The sequence below is a fragment of the Cucumis melo genome, chromosome 11 (assembly GCF_025177605.1).
Source record: "Cucumis melo cultivar AY chromosome 11, USDA_Cmelo_AY_1.0, whole genome shotgun sequence".
Taxonomy (NCBI): Eukaryota; Viridiplantae; Streptophyta; class Magnoliopsida; order Cucurbitales; family Cucurbitaceae; genus Cucumis; species Cucumis melo.
In genome coordinates this window covers 7945924-7962222 of record NC_066867.1, presented here as the reverse complement: position 1 = coordinate 7962222, position 16299 = coordinate 7945924, and the positions used below count along the sequence as shown (strand labels likewise).

Here is a 16299-nt window from a genome sequence, read left to right as displayed (position 1 = left end):
TATGTTTAAGAAAGAGGAAAAAAGAAGAGAAAACAGGAAATGTTTACACGTGGCTGTTTTATTGTCTAGTTAGTTTCTGTGGTTCAGCCAACTTCACCAAATTTTATTGTCTTATATAAATGAAAAATATATAGTTCTTAAATAAATAAATATTTATTTAAAATAATGAGGAAAAAAAAGTGTAATTTACCCAAAAAGTTTTGAGACCACACAAAGGTGGGCCCAATATCTATTCCAACCAATAGCATCTCAGCTCCCCATATCTCCAATTCTCAAACATTTTCCTCTCAATTTTTTCCCATTATCTTTCATTTTTCTCCAACATTCTTGCATTACCATTTCTTTCTATTTCTTTCCATGAATTTTTTCTAATTCAACCCCACCAGAAATTTTGCATCAAATTCTCAAAAATATCCTTGATATTCATTCTATCAATCCAATAACAACAACAACTAACCATTCTGCCTTCTTCTTCCTTTGGATTCACCGTCCTCTCTCTCTCTCTCTCTCTAGAGTTTTGGAGTGAAAGACTCCACGGTCTTCCTCCCATTTCTCCTTTCAGGTACTTTTTTTTCTTCATTTCTGTTTCTGGGTTCTCCAATTTTTGCTGTTTGCATGTTCCATTCAAGTACAATTCAATCTGAAGTTCGTTCTTGTAGACTGATTTTGTTCTGTTTCCTCTTATTCTAATTCTTCTGCGTTGTTTTCGAGTTTATTTTCTTTGATTGCTTGTCAATTTCACGTGGGAATTTAATCTCCTTTCTGCTCTGTTTGATGAATTTAGGGCTGTTTGTGGTGACAATTTGAAGTCATTGATCCACTGTTGCTGGCGAAGAAAATAGAGTTTGAAGTTTGATTTGGTGTAACTGATTTTGATGATAAGAGTTTTGTGCACCAGAAGAAGAGAAGCCATATGATGGCAACAACTGCAATAATTGGGCTTGGTGCGGCTAAGAGGCTGTTGAATTCTTCATCCTATTATTCTGATTTCACAGAAAAGATTCTGTATGCTAATGACTATAGGTTGGGACAAACTCAAGTTTCCCCTACAAAGAGTGTGGTAATAGCAAAAAGTTCAGCCAACTTTTCTCCAAGCTATCCATTGTCGAATCGGCACTCTCAGCAATGCATCAAAGCTGTGAAGGAACATGTAGAAACTCCATCTTCTCCGACTGCAGAGCCATGGCTTCCTAACACCACAATCTGGGAAGATGAAGAAACTGATCTGAAATGTACTGTGGAGGCTCTTCTTTTGCTGCAAAAGTCCATGCTGGAGAAGCAATGGAATCTATCTTTTGAACAAACTGTGTCGACGGATATGCCTAGAGAAAAAACGCTGAAGAAAGTACCTGTCACTTGTTCCGGTGTGTCTGCACGGCAAAGGAGAATGAGTTCTAAGAGGAAAATACAGAGTAAACATGTTTTTATGGCTCAACCAAAAATCAGCAAACAGTTAAGACCTACCATTAGTCCTGAGCTACTCCAAAATCGATTAAAGGGCTACGTGAAAGGTTTATTGAGTGAAGAGTTACTTTCTCATGCCGAGGTTGTTCGTCTTTCGAAGAAAATTAAGGTAGGTCTCGCATTGGAGGAGCATAAAACCAGGTCAGGACATGTTTCTTGTTCAGTTTCTCATGGTTTACTTCAGCTCTAATGTACCTATACAATTTGGTAATAGATAGTACTATTCCTGCTTTGTTTTTATCCTAGCTTACCTGATGTGAGAGAGAGAAATATAATGTGTTTATGTAGTTCTGTTACTCTATTGATAAAACACAGTTTATGTAGTTCTGTTACTCAATTGATAAAACACAGTTCTAGTAATGGTGTCATGAACTTTACACTTGCTCTCAGACTGAAGGAAAGGCTAGGATGTGAGCCCTCTGAAGACCAACTAGCAATATCACTTAAGATTTCTCGTGCCGAATTACGATCAAGAATGATGGAATGTTCCTTGGCAAGAGAGAAGCTAGCGATGAGCAATGTTCGTTTGGTAATGTCTATTGCACAAAGATATGATAACATGGGAGCTGAAATGGCTGACTTAGTTCAGGTGAAAAGTTTGTGACAACACGTACAATTAACTCTACACCCTATTAGTAGCTTCCCTCCAATTGAGGAATTTGCTTGTGTTTAATGTAGGGCGGCTTGATTGGACTTCTCCGTGGGATTGAGAAGTTTGATTCTTCAAAGGGGTTTAAAATCTCAACCTATGTATATTGGTGGATACGGCAGGTGAGGTTACAAATTCTTAGGAAAAAATAGATGGATACCACATTACCAACCAAAACCCAAACCATCAAATATCATTCATAGTTTTGTAACTGTTTTCTTATTTTGAAAAGTTGAAAGAGAGATTTTCCTATAAAAGAAAATGAAATTCAAATTTGGTGGAGGTAAAATGGAATAAGAGATGTTTTTGCCTAGAATAAAAGGAGAGATGAAAGGAGTGGACGAGAGCCTTTTGAGAGGAAAAATGAATCTTTGAGCTTCAATGATTCATGTAAGAATCTTTAACTTGGTGCAAGTGCAAGCATTGATAGTTCAATGTCTTCATCCATACACAGGGTGTTTCAAGAGCATTAGTTGAGAATTCAAGAACGCTGAGATTGCCAACACATTTGCACGAAAGATTAGGATTGATTCGCAACGCCAAAGTTAAACTGCAAGAGAAAGGAATCACTCCATCACTTGATGTAAGTGAAATATTGTTGGCATTCAAAGGCAAATTAAATTGCAAGCTAAACTAATATAAACTTTTTGAACTTTTTGGAATTGCTCCTAACACTATTAATCTCAGAGGATTGCAGAATCCCTCAACATGTCCAAAAAGAAAGTCAAGAATGCCACTGAGGTATTAAAAATTTCCAACAAACAATCCACTTTGCTCCTTCATGTTGAGTATCTGCTTTTCATTTTCCTTATCAAACCAACAACTTATCTCTTTCAGGCAATCAGCAAGGTGTTTTCACTCGACCGAGAAGCATTCCCTTCATTAAATGGTCTTCCTGGCGAAACCCATCACAGTGTAAGCCTTGAATACGAACTCTGTTTCTGCAAACATAACAAGATTAGAGCTTTGTTCTCGGTTCTTGCCACTCCTTGAGTTTTTTTCATTATCGTTTTGTTTTCACAGTATATCGCAGATAATTGCCTTGAGAACAACCCATGGCATGGAACAGACACATGGATTCTGAAGGTAAAATGATGATAGATAGACCACCAAAAAAATAAATAGACTTAAGGGAGTGAAAAACTACACCATTTTCATCAATATAAGATGAGTGGACAGTTAGTTTGCTTATCTAGATGAATAATTTACCATAATTTACCAAAATTTACTCAAAAATATTGGCAGGCTGAGGTTAACAAACTCATAAATATGACACTCGGGGACCGAGAAAGAGAGATCATACGCCTTTACCATGGTCTGGATAATGAATGTCTTACATGGGAGGAAATAAGCAAACGGTAAGCCAAAGGAACTTATCTCAGCAAAATGCTAATTTCATTTAAGTTAGCTGACAAAATGCACTTTTTGCTCCGAGTTTTTCAGCATAGGATTGTCCAGAGAAAGAGTAAGGCAAGTTGGATTGGTGGCATTGGAGAAACTAAAGAAGGCAGCCAAGACAAGGAAGATGGAAGCCATGTTGATTAAACATTAATTTGTTAAAAACATATAATTACAAGTCATACATTGTAGAGACCGTCCATTGTCTAATGTATATATACAGAAAGCGATACTGTGTTATTCGCCATTGTGATTTTGATCAGAAATAGCGATAACAGATAATAGGGAAAGCTTCTGGAACGAGATTTGCATCCATTCCCAAAGGTGGTCTTGTTGATTTGTGTCGCCATCTACTAAATGCGAATCAATTTTTTGTGAAATTTGATTTCGAGCCACGTGGTCTCAATGGTGTCATGATCCTGCACAATGCTGCATCATCTATTGTAAGAAAGTATTCTCTCAACTATTAGAAAAATGTCGAGTAGAAAATAGCTAGACACTGCTAGCGTTGGGGTGGGGAATTCAATAATCAGACTTCCTATGTAGCATAATGAGTCCATACAGGAATACTTTGTTTCCCAGTTTCACAACAGACAGAAGTGAATCGTTTGAGATATATGTTTTACCCAATAAAGATGAAAAATTCTCATCTCCAATATCCCCATACCACTAACACTAAGGTGATCTTTGGAACTGATTCTTTTCCCATGTTTGTTTTAACTGACTGCTTTCCATCATTTCCTTGATGTTCTCACGTGGAAAGGAGTCAATTTTGTTCTATATTTTTAAGACCTAAGTAGTAAAAGTTCAAAATGCTACAACTAGAGCATTTCTATCTTGAGAAGAATGGGACAAATCGGTATTATTCTTCGAATTGGCACAAATACCTGCAATATATTTACATAGAGTTTTAAGGAAACCTAACTTTTCTTAGATAAAATGAAAGGACTAATGCTAAAAAAAATACATTAACCTTCAAGCGAATAGAGAAATTGAGAAAACAATAAAAGAAGAGGAAGAGACATCACACAACAAATACTTCTAGGAGGAGAGTATTTAAAGATTAACCTAAAAAGAAAAATATATATATAAGATCTATCAGGTTTGAAACCATGATCATCTAAAAAAAAGACTCACTTAATAGGAAGGAAGCAGGGATAATTAACCAAAATGAACCAAAATAGGTTCTCTGAAAATAACAGCACATGACAAGAAACCAGAGATTTGGATTCAGGAACCCCCCAAATAAATAGAATATTATGCTATGAAACTTCCATTTCAAATAAAAGAGAATACCTTCTATATTAGTGAATTAAAGTTAAAAGACTAAAATATCTACCTGAAAACTGATTAAATATTAGATCAACTAGAAGAGAAACCTTTTATATTAGTGAATTAAAATTAAAACTCTAAAAGTAGATATTTTAATCTTCTGGTTTTAGTTCATTAATACAAAAGTTCTTCTCTTCTAGTTGATCTCATATTTAAAAGGTATTCTCTTCAAGCTGATCCAATATGAAACTTCCATTTCAAAAAATAAATTTACAATATTTGTAATCTGATTTTATTTAAAATTTTTGGACGATTATGCACAGAGAGAAGAAGCATAGATTCCAAGCAAACATATAAGAAAGATTGAACGAAAAAAGAAATTAAAACAAGGATGGTGAGAAAACATGTTAATATAATAGGCTTTGAAAAGTACAATGGTTTGTAATACACATACTAATGTTATGAATTTCTTATGCAAATTCTCCAGCCCATACAACAAAATGAGGTCAAATGTTTAACAAAATCAATAACAGAAAACTCTCATCTCAAACATCAATCACAATAACCTACCTTTTTAGTAACAAACAATAGGAACTCTTATATTCTCATTCACCTTAATAAAAGCTTAAATTTTACATTTGAGAAAAATGAAAAGGAAAAAGAAAAAAAAAAGAAGCAAATTCAACATCTTCCCTCACCAATCAATAATAAATTTGAACAAGTGCATTTATTTAATTTTTCTTCTCTTCTCCTTTCTTATTTTCCTCTGCAAGTTCCCAGATAATATTTCTCACGGATCTACCAGCATATTGACAACTGCGCTAGGAATTTTAAACACTCCCTGTTTTTCTCTCTACTTTTCAAATGTTTTTTCTCCTGCATCGTAACACCATACAAGGGACAAGACCCATCATTAACACAAGTCAAAACTATATTTCATCAGTCTCTCATCCTTGATGAACCAGACCTTGCACCTCCTTGCGACCATCGACATTTGAGTGTTTTGTTTCTCTACTTCAACAGTACTCAGCTTAACGCTATTTTTCCCCACCCAGAAAAATGCTCCATCATCCCTATAAATTCTCTAGCCATCGGCAACTGCCCCAGTTGACGAATCATATTCACCTTCTAATTGTTGGTTTTTCTTGAAAATGAGACAAGCTTCTTTATAAATATAAAAACTCAAGGTACAAGAGAATTATACAATGAGAATAATAGAGAAGCCTAAAATGAAAGGAGAGGGAGAGGACCAAGAGGCGCACCTGAACATCTCAACTAGGTTTGACACCTCCTTAGCACCATCATCATACCCCTAAAATAAAAAATTCAATAGAACAACTAAAAACAAGCTAGCTACTCTGGGAACAAACAAAAGCAGAAACCAATAGGAAAAGAAAAAGAACACAGGAGAGATAAAACCCCCAAGGCCCCTAAAACATATAATCTCCTATATAGCTAACAAAACTGAGAAGTATTTCCTCTAATAAAAGCAAAAGCCGAAAGATGCAAAGTAAGCTTCTGAGGAGTGCATAAAATCACCCCCCACCCCCATTAAAGTGGCTGATGGATGAAAGTCGCCCAGTTTAAACATATATCCTGAATTGAATAATCCTTTAATTCCACATTTAAAGAACATCAGGCTGCAGCATTCCTCTTTGCCGTGTCCAAAGTGTCAAACCAGCCCCTTTCCTTGTCGAGAAAAATGCGCTGATTGCATTCAAACCAGATTTCTGGAAGAAGAGCTTTTGACATGTTTGCCCAAATTAGACTCGGTTTCTTTGGCACCAAAGCATCCCACAACAACTGAAAAAAATGGGAGCTTAGAGATCCGTCAAAAGCCCAAACCACATTAAAAGTAGAAAGAATACTCTTCCAGCAATTATTGGAATAGGGGCAAAAAATAAATAAATGTACCAAGTCCTCACTGTCCGTTAAGCAAAGAGGGCACATCGAAGGCAACAAGCACTGATCGGGGATTTTCCTTTGCATGATCAAGGAGCAGTTTAGGAGGCCAAAGGCCATAATCCAAATTAATATGTTGACTCTCCTTGGGCTGCTGGTCTTCCAAAGAGCTTTATAAATAGCTTTGTGCAGCAGACACTCTGGAGTTCTCAAACGCTTCTTCCCATTATCTATTAATAAATAACACTATCCAGCAAGGACCTTGAGGCTGACCCTCAAGGTCTTGACCATGTGTATCTGCCATTTTGAAGAGGAAGTTCCATGATATTAGCTGAATCAATGAAGTTATTAAATAGCCTCATTCCTCTTGTGTTTCTGCCAATGAGCCCAGTGAGTAACGTTGAAATCTCCGCAATACCGCATCTAAAATGGATAAGAGCTCTGACCAAACAAGTAACCACATGGGCCGTATACATTGCGAATCCACCAGCGTCTTTTGCATACCGTATCACCGTTAATTGGGCAGAAAACCTCCCTTTGGTAATCTCAACCACAGTAATTTTGCTCATCCCACATTTTGAGAATGCCCCCGATGCACTAATTGATTCCACAAACTCCCATCCGATTTCTTTGGAACTCCATATTGATTTAGTAAATAATGCATCAAAGTTTTCCATTTTTGATTCTTGAATTATAACCACATCCGGATGATGGTTCTTGATGGATTTCTTAAGTGCTATGCGCTTGGTAGGATCTTTCAGCCCCTTGTATTCCATGGAATTGGTTAGGTATCTTTAAAAACATCAACACAACAGCTTACTCAAACCAACACAATACAGCAATCATTTATAATGGGCACCAACTCCTTTGTAACTTCGGATAATTTAATAGGGAAGGACCAAGGAACTTCACCAATATCAGCATCGATCATCAACTTCGAATAGGGTATTCAAATCCACTCCTTCTACTTCAGCATTTGTTTTACCCTCCTAAGTGTATTTCAAGCCCGCTGATTCTTCACTGCTACCACTATAGGGAGAGACCAATTCAGTATTTGACTTTTTCATAACAGAATCAACTGAGTGGCATGGAGAACCTCGTAATAAGATAATTTTAGTGTTAGGATCTGTGAAACTCGAGTAACTGAAGAGTTTAGGAGCTGGGGGAGCTGTAACTGACCTGTTTTGAAGCGTATCAATTCGAACTTTGGAGCTGCAGGCCTCCAGGAGATTTGGGTTATTCTCAGATAGAGAGGGCTTGATAATTAAGTTCTGCTGTGGAGCCTCTTTTGTAGCTTTGAAAGAGCAAGCAACAAGTGATTTAGACTTTAGCAGTGCAGTCCAGACATTATCAAAAGATTTTTGTTTTCTGATGAAATGCTTTAGGGGAATTTTCGGAGAACTGCCTTTTTTCTTTCCTTTACTTAGTCTAAGCTTGAATGAGGTAACAACCTTTGTTGAGGACTGAGCGGCACCGGCTAACTGAAACTTTTTGATAGAGAGGCTGTTTAAAATCTGAATAGGGTGGGTTGGTGGCAGCATTTTCAGAACCACAGTAATTGAAGGCGCCATTCTGTTTTCTTTTTCCCTCTCCGACCCTTTGGGTACCTGATTTTTAAAAAAGGAATCAAAATTTGTGGGGCCCACAGACTTATTCGAACAAATGTCTTTAGCGGGTTTAACAAAGCCCATTAATTGGCCTGCCTGAACGTCTCTTCCCTCTTCTCTGGCGCCGATGAGTGTTCATGAAACAAATGAATCATAAGTTTATTGAGCATAGAATCAGTAAGTTAGGAAGGGTGGGTTCGGAAATGACAGAAAAGTTGGGAAGGTTGGGTTAGGTTTGGTCAGATAATAGGTGGTTGGGTTGGATTGGGTTGGGAAGGTTTGGAATGCATTCCTCTAAAATCCTAACTTGGGAAATCTATAATTACATAATATACAAGTTTATTGAGCATAGAATCAGTAAGTTAGGAAGGGTGGGATCGAAGATGATGGGAAAGTTGGGAAGGTTGGGTTGGATTGGGATGGGAAAGTTGGGAATGCATTCCCCTAAAATCCTAACTTGGGAAATCTATAATTACATAGTAAGTTAGGAAGGGTGGGATCGGAGATGATGGGAAAGTTGGGAAGGTTGGGTTAGCTTTGGTTGTTTGGGTTCTTTTGTTCAAATGGTTTTATTTTCGATTGTGATGTATAATGTGATTTTTTTGCAGAGCTTCAAAGGATTTCTTGCCAAGGTGGATTTTGGGAAATTCAGCACCGGGGGAAAACAGGAAAGATATACCTCTTCATCGTCTAAAACAGTCCTGAATCTCGAGAGATCAATGGAGTTTTCAAAGTCTTCAACCACAAGTGCCTTTCTAATTTTACTTGACGGATTCAACAGTTCAATATCACCAAAATTTAAGAAAATGTTTCCTCTCTTAAAGTCTTTGATTCTATCGTTAGGGCATGAAACCACATAGTTTCTTCTTGACTTTAATTCTTCCTTCAGTACAATTTGTAAGATTGAGTGTTTTTAAGGCTATGTGCTCAAGTCCCCCAAAATGGTCTCAAATAATCTCGAAAGTTCTCCTGCACCTATAATCCAAAGGGAGATTTTTTATTTTCAACCATCCTCCAAATCCTTTCGTGACTATTGGCCTGTTGTGCTTCAGCTTGTCCCATCGTTCAAATTTGAGATAAAATGGTGTAAAACCAAAGTCTAATATTTTGTTTGAATGAAATCTTATCTCTCAATGTGAGAGGAAATGTTTACTTATTGAAAAAATTGTAATACAAGTTAGTTATTTAGTAACTACTTAGTTGTAACAATTATAACAATAAGTAAAACAGTAAACAAGTTAGGCCAGTAGTTGATTTACATCATTCCACCCCTAAGCATCAAACTCGTCCTCAAGTTGGGTTTGCTAGGTAAGTTGGAATCCATTAGGCGCATTGTACCTTTTGAGGTCTATAATGTTGAGAATTGGGTAGATGTTGATCCCTTCAGGCAGCTCAAGCTTGTAGGCGTTTTGGCTCATATTTAGCTGTTATTCTAAATGGGCCAATCTGTCTGTCTCTTAACTTTCCATAGATTCCAGCTGGGAAACTCCTCTTCTTCAAATGGGTCATTACTAGGCCTCCAATTTGAAAATGGACTTCATCGAATTAACTCCTTCATTTTCTTGCTAAGAGGCATTAGGACAATCTGCTTATTCATCCATTAGAATTCATAGGTATTCTCCCTTCCTCTAGGGACTACTTGAACATCATACTGCCACGGCGTCCCAAGCAAGATATGGCAAACATCCACATATCTAATACATCACAGACGATTTGGTCTTTATAACTTCCTCCAATTAACAAAGGAACCGAGCAAATCTCTTTTATCTGTATATCTCCACCTTTCTTGATCCATTCTATTTCGTAAGGATTGGAATGAGGTTCTGTCTTCAGTTTAAGGGCAGTAACTAGCTTCTTAGAAACGAAATTCTCACTGCTGCCACTATCAATAATCATGTTGCATACCTTACTTTGAATAGTGCAACGAGTCATGGAAAGACTATGCCTATGCTGGTGGGAGTTCTTATTTTTAGGTGCAATTAGTACTCTTTGAAGTACACAAGAGAGTGTTTCCCCTTCATCAGGCTCAAGGATCTCTTCATCTTGATCAAAATTTCCTTCTTGCTCCTCAGCGACGTCTTCATCTTCCTCTAGAATGGCTATGGTCTTTCTTTTAGGGAAAAAGTTGGAAAAGTGGTCAGCTTGTCCAAAATGGAAGCATTTACTCAGATTAGGCCTTTGATACACATTCTCTGTTTGTTTCTTGGGAATTGCTTCAGTCTTCTTCCCATTTGGAGCACTTGTCTTGTCTTTCTCCTCCTCTTTAGTAAGGGAAGAGTTTGCAGCCATAGACTTGTTGCTAGTATTGGTATTCTATGGGCTTCATCTGGTATTCTTTCTTGAACTTAGTTCAATAAATTCTGGCTAAGTGATGGCATCAGAAAGGGTTAGAAAAGGTTGAAGTTTAACTTTTTCTTTTATATCAAATCTCAATCCTCCAACAAACCAAGCAATGAGGTGTTGTTCATTCTCCATCAGATTCATTCTAGCCCCTAATCGATAAAATTCTTCAATGTAATCAGCTATAGTTCAAGTTCCTTGTCGGCAGTTTTGATATCGATTGTAGAGAGTTTGTTCACAGTTGGGTGGAAGAAATCGAGCTTTCATCTTCATCATTTTCTCCCAAGAAGCAATACATCTTTCACTATTTCTCCTCCTATTGACTTCAATTTGCTCCCACCAAGTTGAAGCTCCATCTTTCAACTTCAAAGAAACTAAATGCACCTTCTTTCCCTTAGGTGTGTTCGTGTAATTAAAAAAATTCAGTATTCTTGAGCCAATCTAAAAATCTCTATATTTCTCTTACCATCATAGATAGGCAAGTCTATTTTCATTCTATATTCGGTCGGCTCCCTTCTTCTATCATCAAAACGTGGCCAGAACCTTCTATCTAGATAATTTACTAACCTTTCTTGAGGTTCATCATCAGTAGAGCTCCGTTCTTGAGGTTCTTCGTTCTTGATAGTAATCTTGGATTTTTGGAGGGAGTTCTTGATAATCTTGAACCAGTTTTCTTCTTTCTTGCACTTCAAACCTTTTTTCTTGAGGATTTCGCCCCACTCTTTGAAGTCCAGCTCCTCAAATGCCTTGCTGTTCCGATTCTTGAAAGTGTGGTGCATGTAGATCTTTGAAGAATAGTGTAGAAAAAGGCATTTTTTAGATGGCAGAGCCTTTTTCTAATTATCATTTAATGGTTTTTGTTACTTAACTGCAAGGCCCTGTTTATAGCTGGCCTTTGCCTCCCTGAAAAGGGATTCCGATTTCCAGTTCATTAGAAGTGTCCGTGCTTGATTAAGTATGGCACCATGACCATTAAAACAATTATTAAAGACAAAAAAAAATCTCACAATCTCAAAACCTTATGCAGATTCAATAAAAATTATGAACAAGAATTTTTCTACACATACACTTTTAATAGAAAAACTTTTTGTTCAAAGTTTCCAAGAAAGGATAAATTAATGCCCCGTTTGATAATCATTCTTTTTAATTTTTTACTTTTGAAATTTGTGTTGTTTTCTCACAATTTCTTACTCAAGTTTACACACTTCTATATAAACATTTGAATTCTTAGATAATTTTCAAAAACAAAACAAGATTCAGAAAACTACCATTTTCAGTTTTCAAATTCTGGCTTTAATTTTGAAAACACTCCAAAAATATAAATACCATATAGAACCCAATAGATGGAACTGCACTTATAGGCTTAATTTTCAAAACCAAAAACTAAATAATCACTAGATGGACCTATATAATAACTAATAAATTTACCTTGTTGCCATTTTAGTTCCAAATTTTTCAAAACGTTAATCTCAGTCCATCTACTTCCATCGAATCTTCATCTTAGTATCAGTTCCTAGACTTTTAGAAAGCGACTTTTAACCTCAAGTCTTATTAAACTCCCCCTTTATCAATTTATGACACCGCCCATTTACACAATCTTTAGCCGCTATGCAAGACCTATGTTTCTATTCAAAACCTGTTCATTATTTACATGTCACATCCTAATTGCATATCTAAACCAGTTATCAAGTATAGTTATTAAGACATTAACCAAAACCTAATAAGAAATCAATAAATTTAGAACATAAATCATCATCAAGAATACCCTTTTGGTAATTTATCCCTGCCTATTAGAAATGCAATATAGAAGTTTACAAGAAAAAGATTGATAATAAGATAGTAATTCACATGAAAGAAAAATCAGTACATATTGATGAAAAAAGAATTTTCAGATCATATATAATGATGAAAGAAACTTGCTCACTAGTGGCTGAGAGATTAAAGACATACTAACCTTATAGTTTCTCCTATGGTACAAGCAGTCTACATAATCTAAACACTGCTTAAAGTTGCTTCAAAACATGGAAACTTCTACAGAAAGTTATGTCAAGCTTACATCTACCGTCTCTTAGTTGTAGAACTACCGTGCATGTCCAGCAATCGTTCAAGTGATACTAGGGACCACGATTCCTCAGTTTGGGCATACACCTTTTGATTTAGAGCGTCCACTATTATGCTTATATTTCCAAAGCCATATATCTGGTGCCCATTGTGCATCCTTCCAGGTTTAGGCTTAAAGAGTAAACCATGCTGTTGGGCATGGGCCTCAAGTACTTCTTTCAGAGTCATCTCAAGTGTACCACCCATACCATCCAAATTAGAGGCATTACCCAATCCAGCCGATCCTTGCTGTTTAGCTTGCGCAGCAGCCTTCTGCTGAGCTTCAAATTGCCGTTGCTCAAGAACCCGAAGGTAAGAAATATTTTCTTTCAAACCTGGCTGAACCACCTCCATCCCTTCAACGGCTTGATTCATCATATCCAGTCCACAACTAAGCTGGTACCGGATGCTTTCATTAGCCAGAAGCTCCTTTGGAAAAAGTTCTTTCCAGCCCATATACCACTTTGTAACCTCCTCGAAATTTGGATTCGAACATAACCAGTGATATAATACCTGCAGCCACTTGGAGAAGAAGAATTTCTCCATCATATCAACCATGAGGTGGATCGGTAGCGCAGAAGCCCAACTAGTAACCCAGTAAAACTGATCAAGTTTTTGATTTCCTGGATTTACTTGGAATTCTTGCAAGACAAGCTGCAGTTTAGGCACTATAAAGCGACGCATAAGCTGCTCCCAACTAGCAGAATCAAATACAGCTTTCCAAGGTGACAATATAGTATAGGCAGAAGCATCACTTGGGTGCCAAGCACCAAGAACAAAACTCAACTTCGTACGTATGACCTGATACATACCCTCCAGCTTATGCCCTAACAATGGCAGCCATGGATGTACCCACATATGGATAGGAACAGGATCTCGCTGAGGTTCCCACAAATCTACTGCACTTGCCAGTTTAGGCATGACAACATTGTCCAATACGGTATGAAGCACCGAAGGAGGCAGCAATTTTTCCCAAGACTCTAAGAACCGAAGCATTGGTTCAGGGTCCCTAGCCTGCCACGTATTTATGCCAGAAATTCTTACGGCGGGTAGTACAACTTCTGAAACCAGGAGAGTATAGGGCGATGTCATGTCCCAGATGTCAACACAGTCTTCATCTTGAAGCAGCGTCTTCCACAACGATATCACTTCTAACCCATGAGAAGGATTTTGAAGGGGATCCCAGCCCTGAAATACTCTAATAAACAAAGGTAGTGCAAATGAACATGCAATGCAAGACAAGTTACATAGCTTGTAGTCTTCACCAAATCTTCTCCGCAACCCACTGAAGCACTTGGCAAGTCCATCTAATGTCAATGTTCCAGCAGAATTATCTTCTCCTATTCTCTCAATCATGCTCATAATTTCTTCCATACTATTCAACTGCTTCTTCTGACGAGCCAGCTCAATCTCGAACTTTTGCTTCTCTTCCTGTAAGCTCAGTGCAGTTTCCTTCTCATTTCTCAAGTCTCTATCAATTTTTTGAATATCCAGCTCAGCCAAGTCTACAATCAACCTCACATTATGCTGAAGCTCTGGCATAGGAATGTCATTTTCTCTGGCTTTCTCTTCAGCATTCAGATTCTCTAAATTAGTCAACACCCGTACCTGAGGTCCACGCATATCAAACACCTTCTGAACAACCTCCAATGCCTGGTCCTGCTTGCGAGCCAGTAATTCCTCAGCTGTTAAATATGCTTCTTTCTTCTTTTTAGACCTAACTTGCTTCGACCATAGCCTCTCCTTTGCCTTAGTTGTTGGTTGGGGCAATGATTTCTCCTCAACTTCCTGCAAAGCAGGTATCTTAGGTGCCTCTTTGAAGTCATTAAAACCCATACCCATATTCTTAGGCCTCATTTTAGCTTCGATGGGAGCTACAATCCCCTGTTCGTTTTTTCCAAGCCCACCACCTTTGTATCCCATTTTTTCAAGTAGCTTCAGACCAATGCCCTTAGTATGCTTCTCAAACGCTCCAACATTCCCAGGGTCAGAATCTTTTCTGCTACCGGATACAATTCGACTTTTCTTCTCTATCTGTGATTTCACTCTTTCCCTCTCCCTCCTTTCAGCTCCCTCCTTAATCCTTTTCCCAAACGCAGTGGGCAAAAATAAATCATCACCATCTTCATCTCCATCAACATTAGAACCATTTTCCTTAAACCCATTGGGATTTCTGTCAGAGGTTGACGAATTAAATCCCAGGCCAGAACCAGACGTGCTAGAACCCAAGCCAAGGCCAGGATGGTCATCGTCCACATTGTCAGTATCTCCATCCTTAGAAATCCTATCAATCTCCTGGTTGGGCATGACGGTGCCGGTGGATACAAAATTGACAGGCTTGGTGAGGTCAGGTTTCCTAGACAAGTCCCGGTCCTTGCGGCGCTTCCTAGACGAAAATCCATCACCATCAGAGTCCGAATCCGACCCAGTTGCGAAGACACCATAAACAACATCTTCTTTTGTTTGAGACCTCTTCTCTTTGCGCTTACGGTAATAAAACTCACCGCCAATCCATTGGCCATCATCGTAATCATTCTCCATACCAAACCTCTCCATTTCCTGATAATCATCCATCTCTCGCTCTCTTCCTCCTTCTCAAATACACAAAAATTAAACGCTAACTTAAGGAACAAAAAGGAATTGGGAAGAAAAAAGACCCTGATTTCCTAATTTCACTATAGGAAACAAATTACGGTTGAAAGATAAGAAAACCTACAAATGCCCAGTGCCGGACGGATTCAAATATTGTGGCAGTAGGGGCGGTGATTCGCCATAGTGGCGGGTGCGGCGGAAAGCCTTTCGTACCGGCTTGGAGCTATGGAAGGCGAAGCCGTTGCCCTTCTCTCTTCAGAAGTTGGGTCGTCGTAGTGGAAGTTCTCAGGTTTTGATGGAGTCGGCGCTGGTCAATCTCGTGAAGGTTGAATCGGTATGGGCCTTCCTTGGGGACTAAGGCCGATTACGATTAGTTTGCAAATAGGAAAATCCGTATGGAGACTAAGACCGATTAGTTTGCAAATACCAAATCTAAAATTTAAATCATACCAACTAATATTCTATTAACTATTTAAAAATCTTAATTATTTAAATGACTAATTTTGAAAATTTAAAAATTAGGAAATGTAGAAACCAAGATTCTATTCATTTTTTAAAATCTAATTTTTTTTTTTAACTTCAAATTACTTTCCACCATCAACCTACCTAACAAAAAAAATCACTATAAACAAATACAAACAAATATGAACAAATACTTTGTTTTTAAAATAATTATTGTCCCCCAAATATATTATGCTAAACAAGCATGGGATTCAAGAAGAGTAAGCAACCAATTTTAATAGGGTCAACGAATATATATCTATATAATATTAGAGATTTTGTGAGACAGATATGATACATATAAATTCTATTTTTGGACCATCTCAACAAGTGAAATCAAGTGTAGTATAAATTGTTTACTATGATTTTCTCACTAAGAAGACTTTCTAGGTATATTTTAATAGTTCAATTACACTAGATGAATTAATAGAATAGGTTTTTTAAAAAAAATCAATGTCGAATGTGATATATGTT

At 37.5% G+C, this 16299-nt stretch overlaps 2 protein-coding genes across 8 annotated transcripts; one reads left to right on the top strand and one right to left on the bottom strand.

Moving 5' to 3' along the window:
• The first annotated feature begins 317 nt into the window (after positions 1 to 317).
• Positions 318 to 3891, top strand: LOC103501092 (RNA polymerase sigma factor sigA). Its single transcript, XM_017047446.2, has 10 exons — positions 318 to 562; positions 785 to 1605; positions 1855 to 2053; positions 2143 to 2235; positions 2568 to 2696; positions 2801 to 2854; positions 2951 to 3028; positions 3137 to 3199; positions 3359 to 3471; positions 3557 to 3891. The coding sequence occupies exons 2-10, from the start codon at positions 914 to 916 to the stop codon at positions 3663 to 3665; spliced, it is 1530 nt and encodes a 509-aa protein (XP_016902935.1). The 5' UTR covers positions 318 to 562; positions 785 to 913; the 3' UTR covers positions 3666 to 3891.
• Positions 3892 to 3934: 43 nt separating this feature from the next.
• Positions 3935 to 15723, bottom strand: LOC103501095 (septin and tuftelin-interacting protein 1 homolog 1). Of its 7 annotated transcripts, none has more exons than XR_001764279.2 (3): positions 12587 to 15723; positions 6046 to 6095; positions 3935 to 4398 (listed from the first exon to the last, which is right to left on the bottom strand). XR_001764279.2 is itself a non-coding variant. In XM_008464592.3 (2 exons), exon 2 carries the CDS (start codon positions 15304 to 15306, stop codon positions 12691 to 12693), a length of 2616 nt encoding a protein of 871 aa, XP_008462814.2. In that variant the 5' UTR covers positions 15307 to 15323; positions 15449 to 15723; the 3' UTR covers positions 12458 to 12690. The 7 variants fall into 7 exon arrangements, 1 of the variants encoding a protein (XP_008462814.2); XR_007815535.1 differs by lacking the exon at positions 3935 to 4398 and adding an exon at positions 6698 to 11535 and having other exon boundaries at positions 5329 to 6586; XR_001764281.2 differs by lacking the exon at positions 3935 to 4398 and adding an exon at positions 5329 to 5927.
• Between the last annotated feature and the right edge of the window lie 576 nt (positions 15724 to 16299).